Source organism: Nematostella vectensis, chromosome 4, assembly GCF_932526225.1.
Source record: "Nematostella vectensis chromosome 4, jaNemVect1.1, whole genome shotgun sequence".
Classification (NCBI taxonomy): Eukaryota; Metazoa; Cnidaria; class Anthozoa; order Actiniaria; family Edwardsiidae; genus Nematostella; species Nematostella vectensis.
Genome location: NC_064037.1, coordinates 12,964,378 through 12,981,508, shown reverse-complemented (window position 1 = coordinate 12,981,508; position 17,131 = coordinate 12,964,378). Strand labels below are relative to the sequence as shown.

At 41.1% G+C, this 17,131-nt stretch overlaps 2 protein-coding genes across 3 annotated transcripts; one reads left to right on the top strand and one right to left on the bottom strand.

Annotated features, from left to right (window-relative positions):
• The first annotated feature begins 1,792 nt into the window (after nucleotides 1–1,792).
• On the top strand, nucleotides 1,793–7,276 carry LOC5511063 (acid-sensing ion channel 1). The gene is made up of 8 exons (XM_048726968.1): nucleotides 1,793–1,885; nucleotides 2,164–2,792; nucleotides 3,340–3,591; nucleotides 3,935–4,088; nucleotides 4,158–4,220; nucleotides 5,068–5,263; nucleotides 5,741–5,832; nucleotides 6,233–7,276. Exons 2-8 carry the CDS (start codon nucleotides 2,184–2,186, stop codon nucleotides 6,376–6,378), a joined length of 1,512 nt encoding a protein of 503 aa, XP_048582925.1. The 5' UTR covers nucleotides 1,793–1,885; nucleotides 2,164–2,183; the 3' UTR covers nucleotides 6,379–7,276.
• LOC5511087 (zonadhesin) lies at nucleotides 6,788–16,165 on the bottom strand. 2 transcript variants are annotated; one of them, XM_032380302.2, is made up of 16 exons: nucleotides 16,037–16,165; nucleotides 15,403–15,471; nucleotides 14,394–14,573; nucleotides 14,133–14,247; nucleotides 13,666–13,850; nucleotides 12,870–13,088; nucleotides 12,389–12,559; nucleotides 11,675–11,854; nucleotides 10,795–10,941; nucleotides 9,889–10,148; nucleotides 8,604–9,606; nucleotides 8,330–8,437; nucleotides 7,731–7,844; nucleotides 7,471–7,535; nucleotides 7,284–7,400; nucleotides 6,788–6,896 (listed from the first exon to the last, which is right to left on the bottom strand). In XM_032380302.2, exons 1-16 carry the CDS (start codon nucleotides 16,107–16,109, stop codon nucleotides 6,813–6,815), a joined length of 3,090 nt encoding a protein of 1,029 aa, XP_032236193.2. In that variant the 5' UTR covers nucleotides 16,110–16,165; the 3' UTR covers nucleotides 6,788–6,812. The 2 variants fall into 2 exon arrangements, with proteins under 2 accessions (XP_032236193.2, XP_048582923.1); XM_048726966.1 differs by lacking the exon at nucleotides 7,471–7,535.
• Between the last annotated feature and the right edge of the window lie 966 nt (nucleotides 16,166–17,131).

The window sequence follows — 17,131 nt, the reverse complement described above, 5'->3', positions numbered from 1 at the left end:
TTACCTAGACATGCGCACGTTTGCCTAATCTATGCCGTTAAACAAAACCTCACTTAAAAAAATAACGTTATTGTGAGAATTTGAGCACCACTATTTATTCTTTTTCTAGGGCTTTTCTAGTTATTATATTTTTTGCCTGCGTAAGTTTTTCGGTATTCCACCACTTCCTCGCATCGTCTATTTGGTACGAAATAAAACCCTTACGACCAGGCTGAACGGTAAGACTTTAGGCAAGAAAATATCGTATTTTGTTGTGTTTTGTCAATGACACGCATGCGTAAAATTGAACAACATCCCACATGGATCTATTCTAGGGTTTGTATCACGAGCGCTGGGATTCCTGTGCTGGGAATACTGTCTTATATTTTTAGCGAAAATTTTAGAAGATTAAAGAACTAATCCTTTTATCTTCTTAATTCCCCTCATCTTTCTAATTATAATACGTGCGGGAAATTTAAAAGCATCTATTTTTTTCGAATGGAAGTGTACGAGTAAGCATAACAGCAAAATAGTAATAGCGTAGTATCCAAGGTGATCATGGTATTACTATCTGTATACCGCTGGAATTCCCCCAAAAAAATTCTTGAAAATAGCTGCCACAAATCAATGATATAATATGTCGATAATCTGTCGACTTCCTCTTAAATCATTATAACGCGGCTTCGATTCGTTTCCCCTAAAACATCCGGAAACCTGCCCACAATGCAATGCGACACGAGATTCGCGAATCGTGTATTTCAAGTTTCAAATCAATCAATTTTGTTTTAAAAACTGTCGTTTTTTTCTAGCTCACTCGGTCAATTCCTGCTAAGGAGGAATCAATCATTTTCGCTTTTTTGTCGCCCTAAAACTGTATAAGTAGAGAATTTCCACGAAAACTTCCAGGAATTTGTGTTTAAAGGTCCTTTGCAGGCCGCCATTTTGAAATTGACCCTGGACCTAGCGTTTTTAGAACATCATAGGTCTCCCGCGCGCTCGCCCGGCAAGCTGTTTTAGACTATTTAGAAAAAACGGCTGCCACCGTTCTATTACCCTCGAATAATATCCCCCTCCTCCTGCTATTAAACAATCCAAGGTATTGGCGTGAGTCATGGAACAATGTCGCTGGCCATCATTAAAAATGTCTGTTTAATCTCTTGTAATTTTTCGAAATTAATTTATATAGAATGACGGTTGTTTTTTAAAGCCGCATTGTCACCAGTTCACTTCCGGAGGTCCGACGAAAACGACCGTTAAAAAGACAAAAGAATCCATTAGAATCCGAGATATCTAACATGCCATCCGCTCTAAATTATCAATCATATCCTCTAAGAAACTTGCAATAGACACACTGCTTTCAATATTTTGAAATATTTTTCGCGTTTTCCGTTAAAAATCATCGGAGATTGTTACGTAATCGACCGGAAGTAATCTGGTGACAATGCGGCTTTAAGCGATTACTGTGCTATCTAAATGATTTCTTTTCAATTGCAAAAACAGTCTAGACTTGGATAGCTAATTTTAATAGTTAATAGTTGAGTTTGTTTCTTATGCAGTCACCAAGTTTCTCAGATATCTCATTTCAGACTAGTATAATAACATGCGTGAAATGCACACAGTAGTTTGTTTGAGACAAATCGACCTTGGTGTAGGCCTTTATGAAACATTATTGTAGGAAACTTTACAGGCCCCTGTGCTTTTTGAGCTCTCATCGTTTTCATATCTTTAGCATCTTCTTCTAATTTATTACACTGCGCTTATACTTGGCAAAATTATAATAAATAATATTTTAGCGGGTGGTGGCATTCTTATCAAAAATAACAACATCGAAATTGTACAGACTTTTGCCATCAAAGATTCAGAAGAGTTATTTCTTGAAGAGTTATTATAAAAACAGCCAGTTAAGGTAAGTACATAAACATAATAAACATTAGAACTTTATTAAAAACATTCTAATCGCTTTTCTAAAAAAGGGGTATTTCAACTTGCTTTTTCGCAAAGGAAAAGAAATGTATTTTCCTCCTCAAAAACAATAAATGCGTAAATAAACGATATCCCGATTGCGGTGAGCAATTTTAGACTTCAGCATTTCTTTTCTAGATTGGTATGCTCGCTTAGGTGAACAATGTCACCTAATTAGTTACATTGATTAGTTAATGTTTTTTTTTCGGTGGAAAATTCCAGAAAAATATAGAAAGAGGAAAATGACTCGTCTGGAAAGCATCACCAAAAAAGATGCTTGGTGGCCTGATCCAAAAGAAGCCGTTCGCAACAAAGACAACGAAGAACATGCAACAGAACCAGAACAGCACCTGTCCAAACAAGCTGACTCAGCTAAAAACACATTAATCGGCAATTTTGCTTCGTATACCACCCTCCACGGGCTGCACTTTTTGTTTCAGCCCATCCCTCGGGCCAGGAAGATTATCTGGGGGATAATGCTAGTCATTGCAACCGTTGGGCTAAGTATCCAAATTGGGAATGGCTTGGTAAAGGTGTACTCATATAACATCTTCACGGCCAAGACTTTTGTGAGGCCTGAGTCATTACCGTTCCCAGCGATCACCATTTGCAATCAGAACATGCTGCGTAAGACCGCGATACTTGGCTCTGCTGGGCAGCGGTATCTGGATCAGTTGGACGAGTTAAGGGCGCGGTTTATCGGGGAGGATATGAACGTCACAAGCGAGAGAATCAACATGGATGCTATCGTACAGAAGAGTGGACACCAGTTGGAAAAGATGGTCTATGAATGCCGCTTTGTAAGAGACAAGTGTGACAACAAGTCGATAAAAGTCTTCACATCAGAAAAGGTATGAATAGAAAAAATAGTTCGCCGACAAGCTGTTGTCGGTAATACCTATCTTGGTAATACCATGGTTCTTGATTAAATATTGAATCGGAATCATTGAGCGGATATCAGAGCAACACAACACGCACGACAAAACACTCGTCACTAGAGCTTAAATAGGTGATGCTCAGGTTGCGCACCCCACCCCCCCACCCCTTGGCTGCCATAAACTTTTTTCCCTTAATAAAGGGTCGTCAAATATTACCCTTTTTCATATGATACCTATGACTGCGCAAACCCCCCTCTGGGAATCCTGGGTACGCGCCTTTGTCGAAACATAGCTCATGATACGATATTTTACATCTTTACATCTTTAACAAAAGCGTCTACAAATATTTGACAGACGAATTGGCAAAAGCAATGGTAACGCCGAAATGTATCACTATTTATCCTTATTACGATAAGTAAAATAGTCTATGTAGATTGATTTTCAAGTAGTATGATTTCTTCATTTTATAAATAGGCCTGTCGGCAGTTTAATGAGCTTAATGTTTCTCATAACTTAATAGCGTGGTCTTTGCTATACGTTTAACTCCGGTGTGAATGGCACGCCTCTGTTAAACGTCAGTCACTCCGGCTCCGAGTATAGTCTGTCGCTACGGCTGGATGCAGAACCAACTGAGTACTACGGTCCTTACAGCTATGACGGTACAGGATTCAAAATAGCAGTCCATGACCAGAAAGTCTTGCCGGACATAGAAGAAGACGCATACGACATCTCGCCCGGGTTCTACACCAAAATCACTATGAAGCGAGCTCAGGTAATAGATGTGGATATAGGTTATACACATGGTGCAGAAAATATGCAGACTATTTGAAGGGATAGAACTTCGCAATTCGGGTAATTTATGATGCAAGGCCATATCCAATAACTTATAGTTTTATAAAGTTAAAATTATTAGCCTTTGAATGGAAAAAAAATAATTTTCTTATCAAGTCGGTCAAGATTCGCTATTGAACAATCATTCCCATAGCCGAATTTGTTTGAATTTTTTCTATTAGCAGTTCTATATTTTCTGATGACATGTTGGACTTGTGCATCCCCAGAAACAGACGAAACAGTCGTGTACCGACGTCGTTACAGCTTATGTTATTAATTCGCAGACATTGTTCCTTCCTTCCCCGTATTCATCTGGCTGCGGCAGTCGGAAGCTGCAGTTTAGCCAAGAATACTCCTACAAGAACTGTATCAGAGAGTGCCACACACAGCTCATGATCGGGCGATGCCGCTGTAGAGCTATAGGCATGACTTTACAAGGTAGGGTGTTAATGAGTAGGACTCGAAACAAATGCTCTAAGGGTCCTCTTACGTTTTTTTTGTACCCAGAAAATGACACAACGCCATACTGCACGACACGAGAAGTTCAAGACTGTATCATGAGAGTGCATGGTAAGATTCTTATGAATCTTAAGAAGCCCCGCATTTGTTTCGGAAAGAAAGGTTTTATACTTCGTTTTCCAAATTCAACCTGAAATATCGGAATAGCTTCACAAAATCAGCTGATAGAGGTGGATGCTTACACTCAAATAGTATTTTGAGAAAGTCCTCATGGCATTTTGCAACCGGAGAAAGTCGGCTGCTAAATATTTACGCTTCTATTGGCTACAGTATTTATTTTTACTTTTAATGGAGAGCCTTAATAAAATCGTAACCTCTCCCGGATCCTCTTTTATCCATTTAGCGGGCCTGTGCTTTAGGATTGTAATAAGAATCAGCTGCCAAAAAATAGTTTATGTCAAATTGCCGGTTTCCTTATTGTTTATGTAAAGTACAATTATTTCCGGTACATTGACTCGCGTGACGTCACGCGGATGTGGTTTTGGGGAAGGTCAATTACAACATATACCCTATAGGACATAATCGTGACGTGGCTCTGCATCGAGCGCTTGGTTAAGTTCCCGCTCATTTGTCACCGAGGTGTTATTACTTCAAACCCACCTCCTTCCCAAGTCCAGGTCCGCGTGTTTGGCGTTTTGATTCCCCACACCTTAAAGCTAAAGTTAATTATTATTGAAAATACTGTTTATAGAGAGATTACAAATTATTTATCTTGAATAAGAATTTTAATAAAGCGGAATCGGGTGTTTCCCTTTGCCATTTACAAACAACTATTCGGTTGTGTGTTTTATTGCCCAATGAACAAAACTCAGGAAACGCAGCATTTTTAATGTAGAACGCAGAGGCGACAAGACATAAAGACCCTTTATGCTCCTTCTAACATTATTCCCTATTTCAGAGAGGAGTTCAAGGCAAAGGTGTGACTGTCCTGTTCCTTGCGAAATGACCACATTCACATCGAGAATATCCTTGGCCTACTTCCCTTCGCAGCACGTGTGGGAAACATTCCTCCCTTTCTTGACCACCGCCTATGACCTAAATCTGACGGGTTTGTCACCCGATGAGCTTGACATGAAGGCAGAGCACTTCGTTAGGTAAGCCCCCGACCCCGGTTTTGAAGTTGGCAGTTATTCTAACATAAACTCACCAAAGGCAAATAGCAAAAGGACTGTAACGGATGAGGCACTGCAAGATCCATGTGACTTTGATCTGTCCCAACAAAGCATCATCGGATCATCCTTTTGTTAGAAAACAAGATAGGTTCTCCAGAGCCGCAACAGGCCACGTAAGATTGGGGGGCACAATACAGAAACATTAGTAAAATAATGAGGGGGACACACAGCCACGCCCCTAGTGGCCTTATTATTTTTTTTAAATATCGGGGTGGTGGGGAGACATGCCCCCAGGTCCCCACCCCCTGCTACGGCCCTGTTCTCCATAGAACAGCGTAAATTAGCTTTGGTGATTCAAGGTTAATATGAGCTTGTGTCAGGTATACAGTAGACTGTGCTCTTTGAAAATTATTTGACAATTCGGTGTGATTGTTTACGAGAACTTCGACTATTTTCCAGGAAGCGCTTTGCAATGGTAAAGATTTTCTATGAAACATTGCGGACTGAGATGTATCATCAGAGACCAGCTTATGAGATGAGCGACTTGTTCGGTGAGCTTTCTTGAGAACTTGCCATTTGTATTCTTAAGTGCATTATCCCAATATCATCATCATTATTTTAATCATATCATCATCACCATCATCATCTTCATCACCATCGTTTTCTTCAACGTCCTTATTATCATCATCATCATTATTGTCGTTTTCCTCGTCGTCCATATCATCACTATCATTTATTCATACTAGTATTGTTGGGAGAAGCGATGGCAAAGCGATGTTATCTTGGTTATGCACCATGTTGAATGTTAAAGTTAAATGTCATTTACAAATAATATCGCGCCAATACTAGCGAATGATGAATAAGCAGAGTACTACCCTTTCCATTTACAGATAAATAACAGGATCCACCTCTTTTCTTCTTGATGATGCCTTCATCTATTTATAATTGCAGCGGATGTTGGGGGTAACATGGGGTTATTCCTCGGATGCAGTATGCTTACGATTGCAGAATTTATTGACCTGGCGATCATGCTTTTAATCACAAAATTTTGGCGACGCAGGACGGTTGACCACGCCCAAGCACGGGATCAAACCTAAACAACTTGTGTTTTACCTGGCGTGTTGGGTTATTTTCTGATATTCTTAAGTCGAGACTCGCCAAAAACAATACCCGCGGTAAAAAAGAGCTACCCGAGACTTTATATTGAATAGCAAATAGGTGTTCCTTGGGCCGACTCAAAATGGTTTCTACCGCTTACCGGCCAAATAAATGAATATGGTTGACCTGACTTCAATCCATGGTATGCCATTCTCATAAAAAGCAATGACCAGGTGAAAAAACTACAAAAAAGAAACTCAATCTTTTTGTATTGCGCTTTTCTAAAGGCGTGGGGTGACATGAAAGAGGATCAAACATATATTAAGTCTTTGTGATAAGCTGTACCCTGGCTGTGGCTTTTGTTTAAAGTGTTTATTTAAAAAAGAGAGTGAGAAACAGGAAACAATGTTTGGATCTGAAAACTCGAGTTTAATCAATAGTCAACAATGCTAAAGGAAATAATGGCATGGATTGCCAGGATAAGCATATGGTCAGTCTGTCTTGGTAGTAAGACCTCCTGAAAGCAACAAGGATTGTTTAATAATTATAATAATATGCTACTAATGCTACTAATTCATTTAGTGTGTATTAGCATTGTGTTAATGAATGTATTCTTAAGCCTTAGATACTGAAATAAATTGTTAAACTGTTAAACGGGGTTCGGCTCCTGGAATGCCAGTTAGCACTGTCCCAGGGATAGATACGGCTATCTTGACATTCTGTTGGATAACAAGGGCAATCATCCCTAGGTTAGCGTTAACCTGTTTTCTAGGAACCCGGCCCAGAGACTAGCACATTATCATTTACCAAATATCTCATTGTCTGCTTTCAAAAATCGGAGAGAAGACAATTAATATGCACCAATTGTATTGAAATAAAACGGCTTTACTTTACCGCCACTTACCAATTTAATTGCATACTCCACAAGTCTTGTGGCAGTAATGTCGGACCTTGTAGGACTTGCAGTAATTTCTGTAGCTGAAGCACCAACTTGCATATGCAGCGTCTTTGCATACATAACCTGAGATTAACAGTTTCTGTGAATCTCCATAACCACCGTACAATCAGGTACTTGAACCTATTGTGCTTACTTCAGTTAACATCAACTTCCCTTGGATTTGCTTTGCTTTGCTTTGCTTCCCTTGCATTTGCGTGTCTTTCATAAAAAATACAGTATTTCAAAACCCTGGTGGCTTGAACATCCTTAGTACATCTAGTTAATTCAAAATGATATGTTTTTTCTTTAGATAAATCGATTTCCTGAGTATTTCCTTGCATGAGCCGATCAAAGTCTGTCAATTCCATTGATAAAGACGAGAAAAGGCTATCTGTCTATCTACCTGTCACTCACCGCACTTGTTGCAGCTTAGCGCGCAGTATTTCCACATGTAAGCCGTCCTCGTCTTGCAGTAGCCATACCACGCCCATTTGCGGCAGTACATGTTATGGTCCATACACACGTTACCTATTGGGAATAAGAATAAGAATTGAGTTAGGGAGTGTTGATTGGTTTTTATACACATTACCCTGACTTATGTATTAGACGTAGTATTATTCTTGTATTATTAACCTTCTTCGCTGCAGAAAGCCTCCAATGTAGCCGTTCTTTGTGCAGGTCTCGCAACCCTTGGCCCCCAAATGCTCAAACTTCTATAGGAAAGGTTTGTTTCTTATTATTGTCGAAGGACCGTACCCAGATTTGGGGATAGGTATCCCACGGAACAATAGTATAATATTTGACGATCCTTCAGTTCGAAATGGGGGACAAGGGGGAGGGGGGAGGGGTGTTCGTGCTCTCGTGTACCCCCCTGCGCACGCCCACCCTGCTTACACCATGTATACGGCCTGTGTTTGTTAATGCTTTGCCCTCATTCAAGAAGATCATCGCAGATTGTTTCCCCAAACTAACACTGTTCCCCAGTGAGTGTATTTAAAGATTAGCATATTTACCGCATATCCTACAACTTCTTTTGCAAACTTTATGCATGTAGCCAGGGTTAGTGCGACAGTGACCTGCTGAGGCCCATTGATGGCAATATGTATTCTCGTCAAAGCACACTGAAACATGGAAATGAGAACATCATCATCGTTGAATAAAAAGGCTCAAGTTCTAATTGCCATTGACGAAACAGACTGCTTCCTTTAATTTTTGACGTGTTTTGCTTATTGGAGGGAATTGTTAGATGTCTAACTAGGCTGTGGATTGAACAGACAGAGAAAATACCTGTTGGTTTTGGTTTTGTTGTTGGCTTTCTGGTCGTTGGTCTCTTCGTTATCGGCTTAGTGGTCGTTGGTCTCTCCGTAGTAGGCTTAGTGGTCATTGGTCTCTTCGTAATCGGCTTTGTGGTCGTTGGTCTCTTCGTAATAGGCGTTTTGGTCGTTGGTCTCTTCGTAATCGGCTCTGTGGTCGTTAGTCTCTCCGTAATCAGCTTTGTGGTGGTTGGTATCTTCGTAATCGGCTTTTTGGTAGTTAGTGTACGAGTTGTCGGTTGTTTGGTCGTTTGTTCCTTGGTTGTCGGTTGTTGGGTTTTGTTTTTTTCAGTTGTCGGTCGTTGTGTCGTTGCTGTTTTGGTTGTCGGTTTTGTAGACGTTGATTTCTCGGTTTCTGGTTCTTCAGTGGTTGGTTTCTCGGTTAAGGGTTGTTGGGTCGTTGGTTTCTCGGTTATAGGTTCTTCAGTAGTTGGCTTCTTGGTTGTGGGTTGTTCGGTTGTTGGTGCTTTATCTGTGGTTGGTTTCTCAGTTGTCGGTTGCTGGGTCGCTGGTTTATCCGTTGTCGTTTGCCGGGTCCTTGCTCCCTCGGTTGTCGACTTTTTTGTGGTCTGTTTCTCGGTTGTCGTTAGTTTTGTAGACGTTGGCCCCTCTGTTGTCGGTTTTTCGGTGGTTGGTTTCTTGGTAGTTGGTACCTCGGTTGTCGGTTTCTCGTTCGCTGGTTCTTCGGTTGTCGGTGGTTCTGTCGTCTCTTTTTCGGTTGTCGGTTGTTTTGTCGTAGGTTCTTTGGTTGTAGGTGGGTGGCTTGTTTGCTCCTCGGTTGTTGATTGTCGAGTGGTCGGTCCTTCAGTCGTTGGTTGCTGGGTAGTTTTAGGCTCGCTTGCCGGCTTCCCAGAAGTGTGTTGCTGTGTTGTTGTCGCAACTGTCGGAATGACGCCACAAGCATGCTCTTTGAAGGAAATATCATCAAGACCAACGTCACTTAAAAAATCTGGTCCTCGCACTACTTGAAAAACGACCTGCAAATTAATTTGAAAACAAAACTTATGGGAGAGACTTTATATCCTTTCCCCAAATATCTGATGCGTTGCGTGACTCTGAGTTGTGCGACATTGTCCAAAATGGCAGCGTAAATAGCCATCCTTAAGAACGACAGGTAAGCAATTTCATATCTACATTCCCTGTTCTCGCTCGTGTTCCTAGTCCAAGGAACCAAGTTGGAGAGGAAATGCAGCCTTTCCGCTCAACCCTACCGGTGAGTAGTCACTTTCCTCTGATGGTTTAACGAATCCCCCTCATACCTTGTAGTTGTTTATACTGTTAATCGTCGCATTTCCGGCAATCCACGATTTTCCTTGGCTTCCTTTTCGAAAGAAAATCCGAATGTTCTTTCCTGAGTTTGACTCCTGTACGAATACCTGCAGCATTCCCATTCCCGAACCGTGCATGCTGTAGAAGAACTTCAGGCATCTGCCAGAAGTGGGTGGGAAGACCTTGCTGACGAGGTTGGCTTTCTGGCCATGGTCCAAAGAACCGGACGCCTCAGCGTAAACATAGTATCCTAGTGCAGTCCATCAAATAAAACAAACTTTACGCAACAAGACATATGTAATTTGCTATCACTTTCATTCCCGTTTTACGGCGGTAAATAAAATCATTGTGTCGGATCCAGAGACGGCTGAGCTCGCTTTTAAGTGGGGGCTCGAGACACGAAATTTTGGGGCTGAAGATACTTTCTGTTAGAAAATTTAAAGGTAAAAACAGGGCCCCCGAGTGGTCTTTGGCGAGCAATTACAAGCTTACGAGCATACTGTTTTTTATGCGAGACCAAGCACTTTTAGTTGTTGAATAAATCGAGCAGGGAGCACATCGAAAAATACAATGCGAGCACGGCGAAAAAAATGCGCGAGCATGCGAGCATTAGCAAAAAAATACGAGCACATCGAAATTTCGGGGACCATTCGGGGGCCCTAAAAACAAAATAAATCATTAGTTTGTTTTTCTCCCAATTCTTATTCTTAAATGCATATGTATAACGATTTTTATTCTATCGATCCGAAAAGTATGGCGGGGAGCAACTCCCTTTAACTCCCAGACAGAATTTTGCCCGGCAAAAAAGTCGTTAAAATCACTGATGCCATTGGGGGCCGCTCAGCTCGCTCTTAAGGATGCTGTTTAATAGAAGGTATAGCAAATAATTGTGTGACCTGATCCGGTGGTATGATCGCCTTTAGGTCCAGTTCCACCGCTTGGGGTGGGGCCAGTCCACCTAATCCAACGAAACTTGTTTTGCTGTGGATTAAGTTCCTGAGCCCATCCGCACATGTCCACCTCAAACTCACAGTCGTCCGGGCCTGGATTGAATGCACACACATATTATTAGGGTAGCGTTTAATGTATTCTATACAGGATATAAAGTAGGTGTCTGAAAAGGAATGTCAAAAGAAGGCAAAAAAAAGAGGCAAAGGGATGGTCAGGGAATGATAAAGTCGGATTGAAGGAAAAGTAAACAGACATAAAGTTCATAGCAAAGGGGCCAAAAGAGTAACAATAATAAGTACATAACAAATGGGCCAAAAACAGAAATGTCAGGAGAGAATCGGGGATGATAAAAATCTATTAAGAAATGAATAACGAACAAGTAACAAATGGCTGTGATAGTATGCGCTTTATTATCCAGCATTCTTAGTGACTTGGGGTTGAAGATTCTAGAAGCTCGCTCACTTTGAACCTTCCAATTCGAGGGACAGCTCAGCATTCCAGTTGCTTTTCCGGCTTGCATTGGACACTCCCACACCGGCGTCATTAATGTTTCGCTTGATTTCGGATGTCCGCGGAAAACATGAAAACCGCCAAAAAAGGGACCTCCTATTTTTTTTGTATGGAGGGTTGGTAGAGTTAAAACTATCAAACTTAGCTCAAAGGCACAGCGAAACCCACGAGAGAGAAAATTCCAACAAGCCAACTTGACAATAAAATATATCCAGAAGTGAAAATTAGTCATGTATGAAACGGTCGGTTCCAAAATAGGAGAGTCGGATTTCCAATAGATTAAAGCGAAAAGAGGTAAACATACATAATACATACCAAGGCCACATGCCCGAGCTTTGCAAACTTCGCTTTGCCTTGAGACACCTTGGCATGTTTTCCCTCCAAATCTGGGCATTGGATCGTCGCAGAGCCTCGTTCTTGTGTGAACCCCGTCCCCGCACATCCTACTGCATTCGCCCCAAGACGACCAGCGACCCCAGTGACCATTAATTGGTACTGGATATGCAAAGAGGTGATGGATTAGGAAAGAGTTCTTATGAAAATGTTTTTTTCTTTTTTTTTTTAATTGACACATTTCGCCTTGCGTAGCAGAGCCGTAGCAGGCCTCGTAGCAGGCCTTTTTTTTTTTTGGGGGGGGGGGGCATAATACAGAACCTTAAGAAAATATTGGGGGCACAGCCACGCCCCTTATGGTCTTTACCTTATGATTTTTTTTAATATTAGGGGGTACATGCTCCCAGGCCCCACCACCTGCTATCGCCCTGCCTCATCGTATACACAGCGCGGTTGTCCAAAAAATGGTAGAAAACTTCCTGTTATCATTGCAATTAGAGTCTCTGATTCACTTTCTTGACTTAAGGGCATATTTACTATTCACACAAAGAATAGGGGCTGGGGGAGAAATTATTCCAATCGATATTTGTTTTTTTTTAGGTTCTTTCTAGGATTCCTTAGCCGACTGACAAAGATGCTTTCTTATAGACTTGTCGGAAAGCAGATATGTTTTCAGTAGATTTATGTAATGTGTACCGTTGCATTCTTCTTGGGTGCAAAGAGCCTCGTCGACTTCTATTCCAAACATATCCGCCCCTGGACAGTTGGCTGCCTTATCTTCTGCGGTGCAAAAACGCTGACGATACTTGTAACAGGTTTCCGAGCAAGGACCGAACGCGCCCCAGTTACTCCAGCCACCGAGTGGACCTGAGTCCGGGCACATAATATACATCCTTCTCACAAATAGTGATATTGCACATGAACAAAATAGACAGATAGTACGCCGTAGTTAATCAAAACAAAATAGACAGATAGTGCGCCGTAGTTAATCAAACCATCCAATGAAAATGTCAGGCACATGCAAAAACAAAACTCTCAGGCACATGCAGCAAGAGAGAAATTATCTGTGTTGCTTGACACAATAAAGAACATCATAAACATTATAAACTGCAAAACGTGAGCGCAAAAAGGCTAGAAAAACAAACATGGAGAAACAACAACATCATGGTGCACACACCGCTACAGTCGTAAAGTGCATTCAACTCCAGGATGTCGGCGGAACTAAAGCTATCCCTCTGACCCAGTCTCCTGCTTGGGTCGCCTATGACTTGGATGGTAGGTTTTCCGTTCTTGCTGAAACTAGACTTCCCATAATGCATCAGGCTGTCGTAGTCATAGTTTATGTTCAGGCTGTCTATTGATCCTCTGTCGTACTTGTTGAAGTTGTGTGCTTTTCCTAAGAAAGTAACTTACTTTATTTTAGCCTAATTCATTGTAGTTTGGAGACCGCCAAGAACTTAAAATCCCTATCTCGTTTGCTTTTGGGAATAGCGCGTAGTCAATCAAACAATCAGCCATCTTCCACCAGTCTATTTAGACTATTTAGTCCCAGTCTCACAGGACCACAAGATCCTGATGAGATCTGGTAACCTGGTCCGCCCGAGTTCAGTGAGAGGTATATGTCCGAGTTCCGTCCAAGTTCCGCCCTAGGTCGCAACGCGAGCAGCATCCTGCATCATGAACCTGGTAAGTACGTTATATATGATACGTAGGTACGAACGGACAAAAGAACGTCCAAAGAACAAAATAATTATGAACAAAAGAACGTCCAAAGAACAATAGAATTGCCTTTCAGGACAATATATAATTTCATATAAAAAGTACCTACCATGTATCTTATGTCGAATTACGAAAGAAGCCTAAGGTAGAGCACAAGTGGGAATTCGTTACCTGAGTTTTCGTCTGGCAGAAGTTGCGCGACTTTGCCATCCTCGCCCCATCTAAAGTAACCAGGGTATTCATATATTTCTTACCCTCTTCAATGTTCTCCCACATGATCTCCACGTAGTTGTTCCTGTCTGGTCTGGACTGTTCGTGCCAAAATCCGGACGCGTGCATCATTTCGTGCATAATCGTTCCCTTGTGGTTGCATCCGTCGCCTAGAGACAGTACCTGGGCCCCACTCGTCCAGTACTTGACCCCAACCCTAGACCAACAACTACGAGAGAAATATGGTAGGGATTTTTCGGCAATTCATTGATACGACAAAAAATATATGAATGGCAATACATCGTTATCATCCTCGTCAACAGAAGCTTATTTACCTTTAAGCAAGTCTGGTCTTAACCGATTTCTTTGGGACGTTTCTTTGTCACAATAAAAGTAAACAAAATTTTCCAGAGAGTAATCATTTATTAGTGTATGTTTTGGTGGCGGACTGATAGCGGCCCGAAACGCGTTTTGGCGTCATCAGCAGTGTATGTAGTTAGGCAAACATTACCCTTCATCTTTCATCATCTTCACCCAGTTTGTTTCTGCTTTGTGTGGCTTCCAGCGTATACAGGTGTGTTGGTGAAACTCATTTATCGCTGCCATGATGTTTGGTATGTAATCAGCTTCATGAAAATAGGAAACATCCACTTAATTGTTTGAGTAAAAAAGACGCTTCTCTATATTACGAAAGAGACGCCATTACATTCTCTGTCATTGAAATTATTCACATGATTTCCTTCCAATTATTGTGTATGGTCCAGCAGCCTACCTAATTCTGGTGAGATCTCGTATGGAATCACTTTGGTTTTCCACAAGCCCTGGCGAGCGCGCTGTGCATTCCGCTTGGGGTCCTTGACAAGAGGCCCATCGACATCACCTCTCTCGGTTTTATCCACGTGATCATGATCCGTCAACACGATGTCGCCCTCGAACAAATGCTTGTGTTTTGCTAACGGAATAAAGTAGAGAGCATTGTTTTCATCCTCCTTTGCACACAAGAGACCCTGTTTCAGACAATGCTTTGGGGTGACCCAAGAATCTGGTACCTTTGAGCACCGATATGGTGAGAACGAATGGGGCTGACATGGGCAATAGACAACTTCCACTAGGTCACGTTACTGAGAGGCAAATTCAAGCCAAAATAACCACCCATAACCCTAGATAGCGACGAAAAATAATAATGAAAATTAGCCCATTCTAACATAAAGAAATGGCTGATTCGTAAGCGATGAATAAGTTGTTTGCTGTTGTTGTTATTTTGCCACTAAAACCCTGAGCGCGCGCGAGATTTCCATCCAAAACGAAAGCCCAAAAAGTCATCACTTGATTTCTAATACCTGGTGCACACTAGTGGCATAAAGACATGGGCGCGCGCACTCTTATCTTCGTATGTTCAAGTGTGAATGGTTCGACATGTTGACATAAGCCCGACATATCGACATGGACAGAACGACATAAGGTAAAAAAAATATCGTTTATATAGTTATGTCCATGTCGATATGCCGGGCTAAACAGAGTGCGCGCGCCCATAACGTTATGTCGTTATACCTAGTGTGCACTAGTGTGCACCAGGCATTAGCGCAAATCGCCCATTCATCCGACAGACGGGAAGCTCTAGGTTTTGGTGCAAGGGGAGAGATCCCACCCCACCCTCCAGCAAATATATTAAATGCATGCATTTGTGATGGCTCTTTAATTCTTGTAAGATGTTAACTGTAAAGCATTGCATATTTTTTTTCCAGAGCATTTAAGCAAGTACTGAAATATTTCAACTTTACCTTGATTGATCTCCACAATTGTATCAGTGGCACTCTTGGCGCTTTCATCACTTACATATGTTGACCCAGCTGATGTTGATAAAGCAAAAAAGTTTTCGAGAGAGAAAAGACAAAGTAAACTTTAGTCAAGGATGAAGTACCTACCAAGTAAACTTTCCAACGAATTTAATCAATCACAGAGAGCTCAAATCGAATGTTCAGCTTTTTTAACATCACCACCGGTTTACTTTATCGAAGTTGATTTGAAATATTTTGTAACCTATCAACAGAAAATAAATCTCTCTCTAAGTGATATCACAAATGACACTAACAGTAACCTCAGAGATTATTTAGAAAAAAGTAGCTTAAAAGTAACATAAATGCAGCCCCATGTTTGTTACCCTTGGTGTACCAAAACCAAAAAGACAATGGTTCCCGGATGAAGGTTCAAATTTCACCTAAAAGTTTACATAGAGTTGTTAATAAGGTAAGCAGTTTCCTGACCATTGAGCAAGTAAGCTTTAGAGCAAAACAATAACTTTTTGTCTTCCTTTTTTACTAGACTTAAGTCGATTGCACAATCTATCATCATAAACCTCATCAGGACCCGATCCCAGCAAAGTCTGAAACCAAGATATCCTTATTAAAAACATACCTGCTCCAATGACCAGCAAATCACCTATGATGGCTGCTAGTAAAATTATGAAGCAGACAAAAAGATGCTTCATATTTTTGCAGTCCCTAAGGCTTTAATGGTACCTAGTTCTCTGGCAATTTAATAAAGTCAGCTCCAAAATTAATTTCGTTTGGTTATATTAGAATTCCGTTTGCTTTAAGTGAAGTGTATTCTTTTGCTTTGTCTATAGACTTTAACTTCCTCAACAAATACAAATAAGAGAACATTTTGTTTGTATTTCAAAAACATACTCATGTTGGTGGCTTTGGATTATTCGGGAATAAAAGAAGTTGGAGGAGTGGGGGATTGGGGTGTCGAGAAAAGACCAATCACTTGTTATTACAAATTCCGTATATTGACATAGAAAATCAAACACTTCAATGGATTCGGTCAAATGACTCGGATTCGGTGAGCACAGCAGTAAAAAACTATATAATTTGCTGTCATTTTGTACAGCAACATGGACTTGCGGGTCCATGGAGTTTTAGGAGTTTTCGGTCTTAGAGTTTTACTTTAAATTATTTCTTTCTTTGAATTTGTGAACGTTTTCTTTTTAACAACGAGTTTTCAATTATGAGAACAGTGTTTTAAATAATTCTAACAACAGTGTTAGCTGAATTACGGGTTTTATGGAAACAACCCTAAGAACAGCCTTGTCCCAGGAGCGGGATGCTCGGGTTTCCTTGTGGCTGGTACATAAGTGTTGTGACGTCAAAGCAAACCACCCCTCCCCAGGCCCTTTTGCCTCATGGCCAACCACAGGATTCCAAACAATAGCGAATGGACAGCTGTAACTCTATTTTTAGAAACGCTTCAAAAAGTTATTTATGCAGGGAGTACTTTACATAAATGATTAAGTGGGGAGCAATTTAAACTCTAACCAATGTATCATATGGCATCAAGTCATCACAATACAAAAACACCAGCGCCACATCTGGTTATTATCACCCTCTTTGAATTCAAAATTAAAGAGTTCTTGTCAACCACACCTTTGTTATTGTTTCCAACCTATATTGGAAGGCACATAATGTGCTAAAATGTCGTAATAACCATCTGAAAACAAGGTTTAATACT